This window comes from Anas acuta, chromosome 20 (genome assembly GCF_963932015.1).
Source record: "Anas acuta chromosome 20, bAnaAcu1.1, whole genome shotgun sequence".
Classification (NCBI taxonomy): domain Eukaryota; kingdom Metazoa; phylum Chordata; class Aves; order Anseriformes; family Anatidae; genus Anas; species Anas acuta.
The window spans coordinates 10,912,003-10,927,369 of record NC_088998.1 but is presented as its reverse complement, the minus strand read 5'-3'; the positions used below and the strand labels follow the sequence as shown (position 1 = coordinate 10,927,369).

Here is a 15,367-nt window from a genome sequence, read left to right as displayed (position 1 = left end):
CCCCCCCATGCTTCCTCCTCCTCCTCCTCCTCCTCCTCCTCCCCCTCGTTCCTCCTGCCCCGGCCGAGCCCCGCGCCCCCTCCCCGCCCGCCCCCCCCGCGTCCCGGCTCAGCCCGGGGCTGCAGGATCCTGCCCCTCACCCCTGGGAACTGAGAACAAAACACACGCCAAAAGAAATCCGCGAAGGCAAGGGGGCAGATAGTCAAACCAGGCTTTTATTCTTGAACAAAGAGCTGCTGTTAGATCCAGAAAGATCTAAATAGCTAACGAACGCCTTGGGACCAGCACGTAGCAGTTGAAATCTGCTCTAAACATGAAACCAGGATCTTTAAGAGAAACACCTATGCATGCTCAGGGCAGCTGGCTCGTTAATGCAGCAATCGGAACGCAGAGACAGTCCTTCATTTTCCAAAATATCTGTCAAATTCAGAAATCTCAAACTCAGTCTTCTCTGTCTCAGTAGAGGAATGGTTTGGTGGTAAAAATAATAACAATAACAATAATTAATAATAAAAAAAATTAAAAAAAGTAAAAAAAAAAAAGTAGCTTTACTTTCATTCTTGAATATAAAGCAGACATTTGTTTGATGTATTCCTTCCTGGTTCTATTTGTAGACATCCAAATCTTGGAACCACTTACAATAGATTTGGTCACAGTACCAAAGTTGCTCTAGAAGTCAACGATACAAGAAAACGCAGGAGCCATCTCAGGAGTATGTTTTCTCTACTCCGCGGATTTTTGCCCCATCCTCTGCACCAGTTTCCCTCACACTGAGGCTGACACCAGGCTAACGTCAGCAGGGAGAGCTTCCAGCTGCGGACGTTAGCTTTTTCCCTTGCTGGTTAGATTCCCTTACTGGCACCATCTGCGGAGCTCCCTCAGTCACAGAACTGCAGCAGCCATCACAGGTCGGCTGCTCGCACCCAAGCCTCTGGGCCTGGAACGGGCAGGACTAAGCGAGGGCTGTGCCACTGCCTCATCAGTGATCTGTAGTAAGAACATCTACCGAAGAATCTAATGTAGCTAAAGATCTTACAAAAGAAGCCTCAAGAGAGGGGGGGAAACAAGTTGTTTAGACAGATTCCAAGCTTTTTTTTTTTTTTTTTTTTAGCTTTCAGGAAAAAGCAGATTTCAGGCATAGCGTGGAGTTACAGCGCAAGGAAGAAGGCAAAGCAGGGGGAGGCACTTCACAACAGCATGCCTGTGGATGAATGATGGAGCAATACTTCCATCCTTAGAAGGGAAGCCTGACCAAAGCTACTGAAGTTGTAGCTTTTGAAGATGATTACCTTAAGTCTAATTCCCTTTCCTCATCTATTTCATACAGTCTTTAAAAGACATCTCTGCACATCTCCCTGTCTTGAGAGTTTTAATAAGTCACAACCTTACAGCTACTGTTTTGACAAATTACCCAAACAAAGTCCTGAAGCTTTTCAAGAAACCACTCAGGGGAGCAACTCCAGTTCACACAGCCCGCAGAAGCTAGCGCTCCATTTAGCTGTGCATGGAGAAAATGATGCATGACATCCCAAAAGTAGTTAAACACAGAGCTGTAAAGATTCATGACCCTCTCTTCCCCTCTCACTGTTATTCTGGGAAGTCAGACAGGGAAGAAACAGAAGGCAACAACACTAACCTAGATGTTCTAAAGCCAGTTTGAACAGAGGAGTAGGAATAGAGGTGCCTCCTGTGGAAGTAGGATTAATTTGAACGTATCACATGCAGTAAGTCGGGAGCTAGGCAGAAGTAGTCTGACAGAGACATTCAGTACAGCTCACATTTTCCTCTCTTAGTATATTACATACAAAATTGACCCTTTTAGTTCAGTATTGCTTGGTGGTGACTAGTCTTATCCACTAACGTATGCAATGTAGTTATATGTGAAGAAAGGGTTAATGAGACAAGAGGGAAGGCATTAGGCCTGAGAAGAAAAGGATCTGTTCTCACTTAAAAATGGTTCAGTCTTTCCTTCGCTTCCAATGAGGACTGCTAGATACACAAACCAATTTTTTCTTCAGTACATACAAGCATACATAGAGAAGGTACCTACAACCACGGCACACAGCACACAGTAGCACAAGTTTAGAATGACTTAGTAAGTTCAAACAAGACAAGGAGGGAAAATAGCAATATTTTCATCTTGAAAGCAGTTGTTTTGGGCCAGAAGGGAGGGGGCTGGCTCAAAATCCAAGATTAGATACTCATCCTATCTACAACTAGAGCAGACAGAAGGTATCAGCCTTTTTCTTACAAAGAAAAAGTACTCCTACTAACACAACAGGAGTGAAATCGGTATCTCTGAATACTCTTGTCAGCAGCAAACCTTCTGAAGCAAAGGTCAGGAGGTAAGAAGAGAAAGAGGGACTTCCAGAATGAATTTTTGACTTGGACAGTCAATGCTGTTAAGAAGTTCAACTTCTGAACTCATTTCAAAAGCCTTAAATTCTCCTCATGTATTCTAGCTTCTTCTTAATCTTTGCTTTGTTGTTTTGTTTGTTGTTGATTTTTTTTAAAGCGCATTCTCCTCTGATTAGATCTACGTTGGTAACAAGCAAACAAAACCTCTTCTCAGGGCTGAACAGTGGATTAGAAGCCTCCCAGATCACAAGCAAGGACTCCTTGCTTCAGCCCAGCTGAAGTGAAGACTCGCAGTCTGCCAAGGCTTCCCCAGTCAGGTAACAACATCCCACAGAGGGTCACCAGCCCACGCTGATGGAATCATCACGCCCATGCTTAGAATTAGCATACTATTGTCCAGATACACAGAGCCAAAATGAGAACAGCTTCATAAAAGCAAGAGCTAAAGCAAAACAAAAGCATTTGACTGGAAGGGAGTGAGCTGGGGAAACCTGAATTCCCCTCTCCCGTGCAAGCTGAACACTGCTGGAGGAGGAACAGCAGACGGGGTAACAGATAATGCGTATCTATCCCTTGCTGCTGCATTAAAGGCTTTCGCTATTTTCAGCTTCCCCATACAATCCCACATTTTAATATCTGGGGACCTCCTACCAGGAGAAAAGGCAGATCATCAGCTTCACAGTTAAGAATCTATGAATCTAATCACTACGTACAGGAGTACTCATTCCCCCTGGCTAACTGAGGCCTCCTGTACCTGAAATCAGATCTGAATTACTTCAAGGACCAAGTGCAAGTCCGTGAAAACAGAGAATTACAATGGCAGAAGAGCAATTACCTTTACTACAACCACAAATGATCCGGTACACTTTGTGGAATGCACCCAGAATGGCGTATGTGTGTATATATAAATTTTGTATATAGACATTGTACTGTTTCATACTTTTTAATACATATACAAGTACCTATACATATATACATATTTACAATTTACACCAGCCAGTAGATGTATGCGTATTGTACATATACACACAAACGCCTAGAACACACATGCACACACACAGACACACACTCTTTAAAATAAACTCCACATTCCATGTAACAAAGTCCTGCCATAGTCCAAGAAGAGCAGCACCAAGTGATGGTGGGGGCAACATAATAGCTTCAAGACTGCTTAGAACAAACACATTTTTTCTTTTTTAACACTTGGGAAAGCAAAGAATGGGTTGCATCAGCTACAGCCCAGATACAGAGAACCCTCATACAAACTTCCCACCTACACTCCAGCAATTCCTGCTATTCCACACTGTGCTCTCTTCAGCTGAATGAGGGCGTATCAGTGCTGATGCGCTGCCCTGCACTATTCCAGCTGAGCAGATCACACTTTGTATGACAGCACTACAAACAGGTCTACTGTAGTAACTATGGTAGTCACCTTGTTTTTTTTTCCCCAACAAAAATGGAGGCCTGGCTGGGGTTCAACATGAAAAGAACTGATCAGACTTGTTCTTTCACTTCCTTTCTAGTATATGGAACAGCAAACATTGGCTTATTTAATTAAAATATTTTCATTTCCTTCCCTCTGATCATGCTTTCACTGTCAGGAGTTGCAGGAGGTGCTCTAGCTTTGCAAAGCAGGCGGTACAGTCCAAATGAGGCAGGCAGTAACCTTTCCCGGCAGTCAGAGCAGCCTTCTCCAGCAAGTGCCGTTGCAAAGCCACTGTACTCCTTCACATCCCACGTCTGAGGGAGCCCATAGTTCTGCCAAACATAACCACAGCCCCCCAGTTTTACTGGTTCAAAGAAAGGACCGAGATGCAATGCTGGGCACTCAAAACACTAACAGGGCTTTATGGCAGCACCCGCTTTCTTTAACATGCAAGAGGAGCACCAGCATCTCTCCTTGGGCACGGGGATCCAGCACAGACTGGTCTGATAAATGAGTGACTGGAAGGGGCTGTTTGTATTCAGTGCTTTATGGGGCATTCTTTCAACTCCAACCAGGGACTAGTGACACTGCGGGAGCCTCGCATTTCATCCACACAAAGAAAATAGGGGACCACACCTGCTGAAAATTTAAAGATCGCTGTCTAGTATCTCAAAATGAAGAATGCCCTCTCCTAGAAAATCATGGCAGCAATACAAATGGCAAGATGATCCTTACACTGAGAGAAAGGGCTAGCTTTCTTAGTTTCTAATTTATTAACCTGCTAACCACCTACCCAGCCAGGCAGAGTGGAAATTGGTCAGCAGTACAAATTTATATATAAATTGCTGTGTCAAATTTAAAGGGAGCATTAATTTCTTTACAACTTAATTTCAAACCTGCTGCATCCAAATACTACCTAATCTTCCGCAGTTTTGTCTACTTACTCGCCTAAGACTGAAAAAATATATTTGTTATGAAGGACTCTGTATTATTGCTATTGTTGGTTTGCACTGTGTTGTTCCACCTTTGCCATTTCAGATCCAGACTCTTTGGGGATAAAATATTGTGTTGTGTTTTTTTTTTTTTCTATTGATTTTTTCCAATTTTTTAAAATTTGTATAAAAATAAAGAATTTCCACAAATGTGGGCTAAAGGTAACCAATAATACGTATATGCTTAGGATTAGCTGTTGGAAATGTGGTTGATATCCACAAGACCACAAATAAACCTCTAGTGATTCTTTAGTTTAACATTTACAAGACATGAAAACTTCTGCTTATAAAATTGACCCCATACAGAATGGAACAGCTAACCTAACAGCTGTTTATTGTTACTTTTTAAAATAATGGTCCTAAGTTTAAAAATAAAATCAAGTACTTCCTTTTATGATTTTCACATTAGAAAACTGCACCATTCAAAATCTGTGGCCAGGGAAACCCCTTTGCAGTAAGACAGTTTTTTTTAATAGTCGTCGAGAGTGTTTTCCATGAAAACATTTCTAACATCCAGTATGGAAGCCAGCTCCAAAATGTGCTTTTGGAGGTGAGGGTTCTCCACCGTCTCATCTCTTGGCAGCTGAGGATAAGATTCTGGATAATTTCGTGTTTCCTGCTAGATGACAGTGAAAACAAAGAATCAGACATTCATTTATTTTCATAGCCTTTCAGAAGAAGATTGCAAAAGGCCAGTTTCACGTAAGAGATACCCTAATCTGTTTAGCATGCCACAGAGAGAAATGATTCTAGCAGAAATAAAGCCACTTTCAGTTTTCTTTTCCTATTTACTCAGGGATGGTTGTAGCGGCAATACAAATGCCCATTCATCTAAGATGGTTATTCATATGTTCAAAGAAACGTTGTGAATAGAATAATAATTGAAAAAGGCTTGACATATACTTACTTAATAGGCTGGAGTTCATTTCTTGAAATTGTAGACATGTAAGCATCTCCACTGGGAGATTCACCTCATCCTAAAACAAATATCTAAGACACGGGGGGCGAATCCATCCCCGCTCACAGATAACCTACTTTTCCCTGATACCAAGGAAGCCAAGGTAGATTAACTTAGGTTTGGAAAGCTACCAGGTGCCTGCAGTTAGATGAGAGGAATACTGCACCTTTCTGTGTTTTGACTTTTGTGTTGTTTTGTTTTGTTTTTTCCTCTAATGTTTAAAACAGAGCAGGCAGTTTATATGCCAACAATTAGAAATAGAAAATGGTGTAGATCCAGAAGTAGGACTTCACTGTTGGCACAGCACTAACCAACAGGGAGGGAAAACACCATCTTCATGTTTAGTTTACTCAAACTTCAAACACCTTTCGAACTATTTGTGCTAAAATACATTCCCAGCAATAAAGTTCCACTACTCCCCACTTCCTCTTACACTCTTGTTTTACAGCTTTTTAGTTGCATTGAAATAATAATCTTGAATTATTAAGAGGAATTGTTCTACCAGACAAGGCTGCTTAGAGTGACATAAGTGAATCTCATAAGTGTCTGCTACTTATGTAGAAAAATAAGACTGAAGCAAGTCAGAGGCTTCACGCCTTTGGAGAGGTAAAGAGGCACAAATTCAATACAAGCTGAAGTCATTAGCACGTGAGAATCAGCTGTCTTTCTGAACTCACAATGATATGCTTAGCAATAAGACCCTTCCAACCTGCAATTCTATATGCACTCAATTGTTGCTCTCACAAAAGGACAGAAGTCCCTGCATACCCGGAAAATTTTGTGCATCCTCATAGTAGCCGAGCAGAAAATAAATCTTGTTAGAAGCAAACGAAGAAATTCATCCCCAAAGAATTGAAGAAAGGACTGATCTGCAAAGGAAGGCAACAAAGAAAACTCAAGTTAGAAAGGCTTTAAGAACAAGAAAAGACGTGGAGGAAAGCACCACAAATACCTGTGCATTCACTTTATTCACTGTTCTGTCCCTTGGTAAGGCTGGGCAAGAACAACCAACATCTCCTGAAGCAGCATACTAAGTCTTAGTTGTACATCTGTAGGCACGTACCTATGGAGCGGGAGTGGGTCAGCAGCTGGGCAATATCTCGATTGATTTTTCTAAGATAGTCTTGACACTTCTCCCACAAACCTCTGCGCATGCTTGATAATCCAGAGACAAATAGGAATGCCATTAAAGGATTGTTCAGAAAGAGTGTGAAGAGGCTACCCCGCTGAGACTGATCTACAAATCAATAGACAAAGAGATACATTTGGCACACGAAACAGAAAAGAGGTCCCTGCCACAGAATGGAGTCACTCACCCACTAAATGCTCTAACAGCAGAACTACTGGGTTGTGTTAGCTACATATATTCTCCTTTTGTGGAAGATCTGTTCTCAAGGTGATGCACATGACTAGCAATAAAGGCTCACTGGAGATGTGCATTAACACCGAGAAAAATGAGATTCTCCCATGTACTGTAGGAAGCCTGTGTCATCATTTTGTGCACACAACTTGAACATACAAGTTGTACCTGAAACAACTGATAGAAGGTACTGATTACAAACCTTACGAGGAATTGTTAGTTAAACATGGACATTCCTATTCCACTCACAGAACCAGACAGTTGAACCTATACAACCTCCCAAAAGTCTACACAGTCACTCTTTTGTCGGGCATCACAATATCTTAAAGTCCATTTATTCCATGCAGTTCAACACGGAGCTTCAGCTCCATAAACTGAGAAGCCAAAAAAAGAAAGGTAATGCACATAAGAAGATCATGTCCAAACACTTCTTCCTCAGCAAGGCTTACTAACTCGCTTTGGTGCAATTCTTCCTTCTTCAGGACACAGGCACACAGTCCTGCATGATAAAATGCCACACTGGCACGGGGGCTCAGTTAGGTTCAGCTAAGAAGTCTCTGCACGGCGCTGTAGTGCAGTGTGCCCCACCTGCAGGGCTGCACCAAGACATTCCTGACTGGTCAGTGAACACCACAAAAGCATCTGGTATTCGATAAAGAATTAAGCTCTGTTTTTCAGAGTTTCTGTTTAAACGGGATTCATTATTACAATATTTACTTTCTACTCAGGTTTCAGCTAAGTAACAGGACTAGTTCTAAAACAAATGAGAAGCTTCTGTTTCTTGTACATCTGATCACGATACCTGCTTAACATCTCTCTATGTGGCTCTGAGAAGATTTTGCTCTACATCTGGTATTTAAAAGCTGATACCTTAACTGACTCTGCTGACTTTCTGGTACTAATAAAACTACCCCAAGTACTAATAATAACAATGATAAATAAGCAGTAATACAATAATTAGAATCCCAACAATGAGCAGGCAGTATTCCGAGTCTTCGTGTAGGAGCAACTTTGCCTTTTAGCACTTGTTGAAGCTGTCTGTTGTTACAGTACGCTACTTGCCATAAACTTAAAGTAGTATGATAGAATTGACATAAAGAAAGTTAATCTGATTTAGGGGATAAATAATGGTAAAAGGATATCTTTTCCTGAAGAACCTACACTACATATGTTTGAGATGGACAAATGACACAACTGTAGCTTGTTAGGAAATGCAATGTACTACACATACCTTGTAATGCTTTTGGATATGCTGTTGGAGAAAGCAAGCACACCAATGGTTGTCCAAATAAGTTTGTGAAATTCTGTAACAGATAAGAATTTTGAAGTATTGATTGTCACTCTGCTTGCTTTTGAATATTTAACAGGTTAAGGGTACAAATGCTATTCATGACAGAGGATGCGCTAACGCCTGTCACACAGTTAAGCATTGACAGTAGGGCTGACAAATGGACTTACTCCTAGAACACAGACAGAAGGAATGTAACCCATTACACATTTAAGGATATTTAATTCTCTCATTTCACTGCTATCGATAGCAGACACCGATTTCATAGAAATACACCTTTCAGTAGTAACACATTACTTGAGAAACTAAACAAAAACCCAACCATGTTCTGCAATAAAAATGAAAGCCATTGTTTTTCAGGTCAAAACAGATCTACTGTCTTTCCTCAATACCAACTGAACTATCCAACCAAAGTGAATTCTTTACACTTTTCTTTCTGATGAAACAGAAGAGATCAATGGAGAAAAGTTTTAAAATACATTTGCTTTAAAAGAAGTAGGTCGTGACCTCAACATCTGCTATACTGAAGTCGTATTGTAAAATAATCATTTCTGGGACCAGCATCTTAAATATTGCACCAGTGTCCTGTGGCACAGAAATTTCTCCAGAAACCTCAAAAGAAGCATGTCTAGTTTCACCAACAGTTACCTGGTAATAGTCCTACTATGTATCTAAGAGGTATGTTCATTGGTAATAATGATTACTAAGGAAAACAAAAAAACAAAACAAAACAAAAAAACATTTTTCATTTAAACAACCTGCCTGCATTACCTCTCATACCTCTTGTCAACAATAGCTTTCTTAAAACTGAAGGAGTTTAAAACTCCAGGAGTCACCACTCCACATTGCCAGTTTGAACTGAACAGGCACTGGCAGGTCACACACTCTCAAGCAACACACATGCTTAGGATTCATGAACAGATCCACATGTTGAATTCAATCTTGTATCACCAAGTAGAGACCAAAGTAGATTTCCCGTACACTCCCTCAGTAAACATAACAATGCTATTAAATGCTCCCTACAGCAAAACCAAGGGTCATTCATATCTCAGAAAGGGTATTATTCATTGACAACATCGGAGAACATCTTGGACTCTAAATGTCCCATAAGAGGTTAAGTCAACAAAACAACTACATCCTACAAAGAGGAGAAACGACCTGGTTTACCCTAACTCACAGCTCTCTGGAAGATGATTGCTTACATGCAGTCGCTATGTCTAAACTGTAGATCCAGGAGAATAAGACTCTCAAGCTTCCAGGTACCTGTTTCAGGCCTTGCCCGGACACAGCCCAAGCAAACACCAGGATTCACTCTCCACCACCTTAGCCCCTGACTTCAACAGAAAAGAGTTGTGTGCACACATACAACAAAGGAAAAGGAGCCATGATTTAGAGAGTATGACCATAACGTAAACAGGAAAAAAACAGCCCTGCAGGGTAGAGGTTAACAGCAGTTCTGGGTAAGGAATAACCTACCCCTCAGTGCATGGACAACTCAAAAAAGGTGTTTTTGGGGTTCAAAATTGACTCTTTTTTTACTTCAGTATTCAACTCTTCCAAAAGAAGCACTGCTGCTTTTAAAAATACATTTCACATCTCATAAACATCTCTTTCCAAAAAAGAGCTACCTGTCATCACCAAAAAGATCATTTCACAAGCAAGTTTTACTGAGTATTATATCACATCACCAACAAAGACTTCGCATTCTTAGTGGCTGGAGCAGTACTCTTTAAGCCTTTGGATTAGATCATAATCTTAGACAACCACAGCTACAAGAACATCCTGAATTTAAAATATTATTTCATCCACATACACAGTGGTAACCTTCGAAAGCACAGCCATCTATATTTAAATGGAGATGTAAAAAATATTCAAAGCTTTACATAGATATGCTTGATGTGCAGTTCACTTCCACTTTCAGCTAAATATATAGGGAAGGAAGCTATTCAAGTAAGTGCCGCTGATTTGGCAAACTGGCAAATCACTTCCTGGCAAGACTGACTTCCAGTCATCACCATTTAAACCTTCGAGAAAGACAGTGAGAATGTGAATGCACGCAGAAGATCAGAAATGGGTGTAGAAAAAGATGTGTGAGCAGTTGCTGTTACTGCCGGTGTTGCTAGCAGTGACATTTAAATGTCAGGATAGCTGCTGTCCTATCAGGAGAGATCAGAGCAGCCATGTGGAAAGAAAGTCAGTACACTGCCTTCAACTTCTCACACAATTGCACAGAACCTCTTTGTTTGTGCCAGTGCTTGAGTCTACAAAGCATCTTGTAACACACCCGGAGGGTATTTGCAGGATAACACTATCAGTATATTCTGGCTACCTGAAACCAAGCATGTAAACATTTGCAGAACAACAACAGATAAGGGCTAGGAAGTACTGATATCGAGAACTCTGTCACTGACCTTCAGTTGGAAACAAACCAAAAACCCTACACCCATTCCCACATACTCATCTGCCTAGGTGCAATGGCAGTCAACTGTGAAGGTGAGTGCAGGTTCTTAAATGCTAAATATATATATATATATTAATAGAGGACCATGTTTTTTTTTTTTTCATTCTGTTCTTAGATTCCTCACAATTATACCCACACCATTCACATTTCTGTGCTCCTTAATAAAGGCAGGAACTACAGGACCTCTTTTACACCAGCTGTTCTGTGTGCTTAACAGGCAGCGCACTGGGAGTATTATATACCACTGATGGTCAGTTCACTGCAGAACAAGGTAAAAAAATTGGAGACTCAAGTTTTTACATACTGTGTGCCCAAAAGAAAAAAAAAAAAAAGCAATCTAAAGATAATTCAGTTATCAACTTAACATTTAGTACAAAAAGTGAATTCTAAAGTGAAAAAACTTGGCAGTTATACTCAAAACAGGTACAAATCTGTAGGTGAGAATCCATGACCTCAAAAAGATCCTTTGCTCTAAGCTATCCACAGAAGCCTGCTATGTCTAGAGCTGTACTGGAACAAAGGATCTCCAGAAATCCCTTACTGTCTCTTCCAGAGCTGATCCACTTGACCACTTTCAGCAAATCTACTAGAGAGAAAGGGGGGAACCAAACTGCTCTCTTCCCCCTGAAACAAACCCAAATTCCCCTGTTGTTATACCAGAATCAATGTCAAGAAAGAGCAAAGGAAAATAAACCCCTACCAAATCCTCATCTTCTCAGAAAGACAAGGAAACCATCCTAAAACAGAGAAGGGAATTTAACAAAAAGCAGATTTGTGTTGATATCTAGTGCAGCAAAGTTAAATGTGGTTAAAAAGCCCTTTGAAATGCATTACAATACAACAAGCAGAAAAACCTACAGAGAGGGCCATATCACTTTTAAAACCGTTGGGTAAAAATTCTGTGATTCAATACTGGACGATTCTGAATTATACTGATCACAAATTTAGTAACTTGTTAGCCAACACATGCCTTTAAAACAAATGACACAGACTATGGATACTGAAAAAAGAACAAGTTCATCTGGCCACTAGACGTCCCTATTCCTCTTCAGAAATGCAGCTGTGAACATTCACTTTTCTCACTGCAAATAATGGAGCTACGAAAAAGGAAGACATAAGGAAGTGGCACTATCCCCAGACACAGCATATTCTTAATATCCCATTCAGGAATTAAATAATTGTCATAATGCTATCCAGATGCAACTGGCAACTGAGATTGAAAATGCCTGCTTCTTTATTACCCGAATTGCAGATTCCCAAAGGTGATTTGGCATGGAGTAATTCTACTTTAAGTCGACAGCCTCCTAGAAGGAGACTGATTGTCCAAGCATATACCACTCTACAGTAACACTGGATGCTAATTTGAGTCTTGTTATTTCCTTGGTTGAGACACTTTTCAGACACAGACACCCCGTGTTTTAAAAGATCAGGCTCAATGCTTTGACTCGTTTCTGTTGGTTAAAAGCAACTGAGTGCTGGACGACTGGAAAAAGAAAAAGCAGATTAGTTAGCTCCCTCCCCCATGCACACGCACCAAGATTTGTCTTTGGTATATAACAAAAATAAACCTCCCACCAGAGATCTTGGAAATCTTGAACCTTTTTTCCCTCCAGGAGGATTTATTACTTTCCAATGAGCGGCTGTTCATGTGGTTCTCCTTCTTGTTCCTATTCATAGGATCAGATCCTGACTAGCATGCACAACCTCAAAAGAAAAGAAAGACTGAATACAAAGTGTTTAAAAAAATAGCCCATTAAAAGTGTAATCTAACTAGGGGTTGACACTGTATCCTATCATGTAAGTAGCTGCCTTCAAGAGCCTTACCTTATAGGCGACGCTATTTGACGAATCCACAATGATAAAGAGAGGCTTCCTTGTGAAAGGGTAGAGATCTCCAGGGTGAAGACTGAAAAGAGAAAGAGATGCTTCACAGAGCACTAGAATCGCTACAAAGCTGTGACAGTGCAGAAGTTTCTCAGGTACACAGCTGCCCACGTCCAGACAAAAACAAAGCAGATTCCTCTTGCCCTGATCTTCAGGTGCATCCTGAGAAAGTAACTGCAGAATTAATTTGGTATTCTCTGTAATGTGGGCTACCAGACTTGTTATTAGCTCCTTTCCAAGAAGAGATGTTTATCTTCTTCCGAACTTATCATCCATTTTCCAATAATAAAGAACTTACCTTAAGTCACAGTAATACTTTTCAGTGCTTAAATCATCATTCAGAATTCCATATTCATTTCTAATTCTTGAAATTCAAGCCAATCTATATTTATGATGTTCTACAATGACAAGTTTGAATTCAAGAGGCTTTGACGTATTTTTCTCTACTAAAGACAAATTCTTCTCAGTTGTCACATTCATGAGACTTACCAGTGCATCTCCTTGTAAGATTGGTTTCGCTTGTGGATAGCATCTCCATTTATAACGTCCCGGTTACTATTTGTCAGAACACCACCAAAATCATATGGACCTACACACGGCAAAAAAAAAAAAAAAGAAGTTAAAATTAGCAGAGGTTAAGTCAGCTCTGTTATGGATTTAATGAATACATGAAAGGAAAGAAGCAACCAAAAATCCCAGAGAACTATGTGAATCTGAACTACTATAGCTCTAGGGACAGAGTGGAGGAACCTGGAGACTTTACTAGCTCAGTTGTAAGCATTTTTAGTAGTTTCAGCATCTATCAAATAGAAGAAAACAACGGAACTTCATAATTTCTAATTTACTATTTATCCACAAATATAGCACAACAGGTCCAAATACTGTCTCTCATTATACTACATAGCAAAAAGTTTAAAACCCATTACATGTTTCATACAGGAAAATCAATACCTCTGTTAAATTACTATGTAAACTAGTATATTCTAGGATCAGAATCTGACCAAAAACTAATGCTAAATCAATCAAAAACCCTTTTGCCTCTCAGAATGGATATAATATCTGCAGTAAGAAGTCTGCAAAGGGGAAAAGAAAAAGCTCAAAGAATTAATATGCTTTTAATACTTCTAGAAAGGAAAAAAAAAATTAACTGGGTTTCAAATCTGCAGCAAAGATTTATTTTTAAGATTTCAAATACAGAATTCACAGTTTTTAAATGCACACACCCTGGACACGTGCTCCTAAGGCAACCTAAAGAAAGATTCTGCTAATCTTATACAACTGAGCACCTGCCTATCTGTTTGATTTAGTGCAAAGATGAAAGTAATAAAAATACCAAACCCTACAAAAAAAAAAAAGCACTAGAAATACCAAGAAGTATTTCTGCAATTGATACAGTTATGAAGCATCATTAACATTAGTAAAAGACAGTATTAGGTTTTCCTAATTCTGTTATATATTTACAGAGTTGAAAGACTAGTATTTGGCCACCAAATGCATCGTTTTTCAGGCTTGGATATGTAAGACACCCTTCCATTTTAAGGGAAGCTTTGGGAATAGAAAATTAGGAGCAGAACATACATGAATTTAGTATTGTTACAAATGTTTAATGTGATCTGACAAACTACTTACAGGCAATCAACAGTGCAGCTTGCAGCTGCTCTCCCTTTTAATAAGGTAGAACTTTTTGGTCTTTGCAGATTACACTACCTTATTAAAAGAATGCAGTTGTAATGAGATTCATTTAATAAAAACTAAAGTCTAACTATTCAGATTTACAGAAAACGGAGCCTTGATGGCTCTATGGTAAAGTACTAAGCTGAAATAATACATGCAGTGAAGTGAACGTAATACTGTAAAGAACACAGTTCAGTTAGAAGCCACCACCAAGTCATAGCAAAAAATAAAATGTTAAAAGCATGTAAAAAAAAATCACTGCCACAATCAGAAGTTGACAGAGATTTTTTTTTTCCTTTAACATTTTGAGAGCTCAAAAATCATGCATGAGAATGGACAAGGCATGCATCTTATAAAGGAATGCAAGTCTCAAACAGATGAGGCGTGTACAATATTTAGGATGTTAAAAACATTTTTTTCCCTTAAATTATATAAACAGATCTTTTGACTGTGTTTGCTTCAGCCAACCAGTTTTCAACTTTTAGACTGCAGCTGCATCCAAATATTCTGCTAGATTGCAAAGAATAGGAGGATGAGGTGAGGGGAATTGTCAAAAAATCATGAGAAGGGCTTGAATTGTCACATTAACAAACACACAAATAGAACAATCCCTGCAGATGCTTCAGCCCTTTTACCAGCCATTTCCTGACCAGATGTTCTCATGGTACTGGAGATTTGAAAGAATCACAAAGTGCCATTTAGCTATTTTATTAGCTTTGCACGGATGCATCAACAGAGACATATAGTCTTTAAAATTGGTGAAGCTTTTAATACTTCAGATGCATCAAAAACTATCTATGTCCCCTGAAAAGGTCTCAGGTTAATGAACACTAACTAAGATACATGGAATTAACTACTGTTTGTGCAAAGAAAAGACTATCTGACTAAATAGACAGGAGAATAAAATTGACTTGTCTTTTAAAAGGAGCTTTGTGACATCTTTCTTGGCCACTTGTCCTGGAACAC

The 15,367-nt window shown here is 39.7% G+C and overlaps 1 protein-coding gene across 1 annotated transcript in view; it reads right to left on the bottom strand.

The window, feature by feature from the left end:
- Positions 1-197: 197 nt before the first annotated feature.
- SCAI (suppressor of cancer cell invasion) overlaps positions 198-15,367 on the bottom strand; it is a 41,788-nt gene continuing 26,618 nt past the window's right edge. Inside the window, exons 12-17 of the mRNA XM_068656458.1 lie at positions 13,217-13,316; positions 12,668-12,749; positions 8,326-8,398; positions 6,798-6,971; positions 6,503-6,603; positions 198-5,395 (exon numbers count right to left, since the gene is read on the bottom strand). Coding sequence (XP_068512559.1) covers positions 5,246-5,395; positions 6,503-6,603; positions 6,798-6,971; positions 8,326-8,398; positions 12,668-12,749; positions 13,217-13,316 — 680 coding nt within the window. The 3' untranslated portion in view covers positions 198-5,245. The remainder of the gene's footprint in view (positions 5,396-6,502; positions 6,604-6,797; positions 6,972-8,325; positions 8,399-12,667; positions 12,750-13,216; positions 13,317-15,367) is intronic.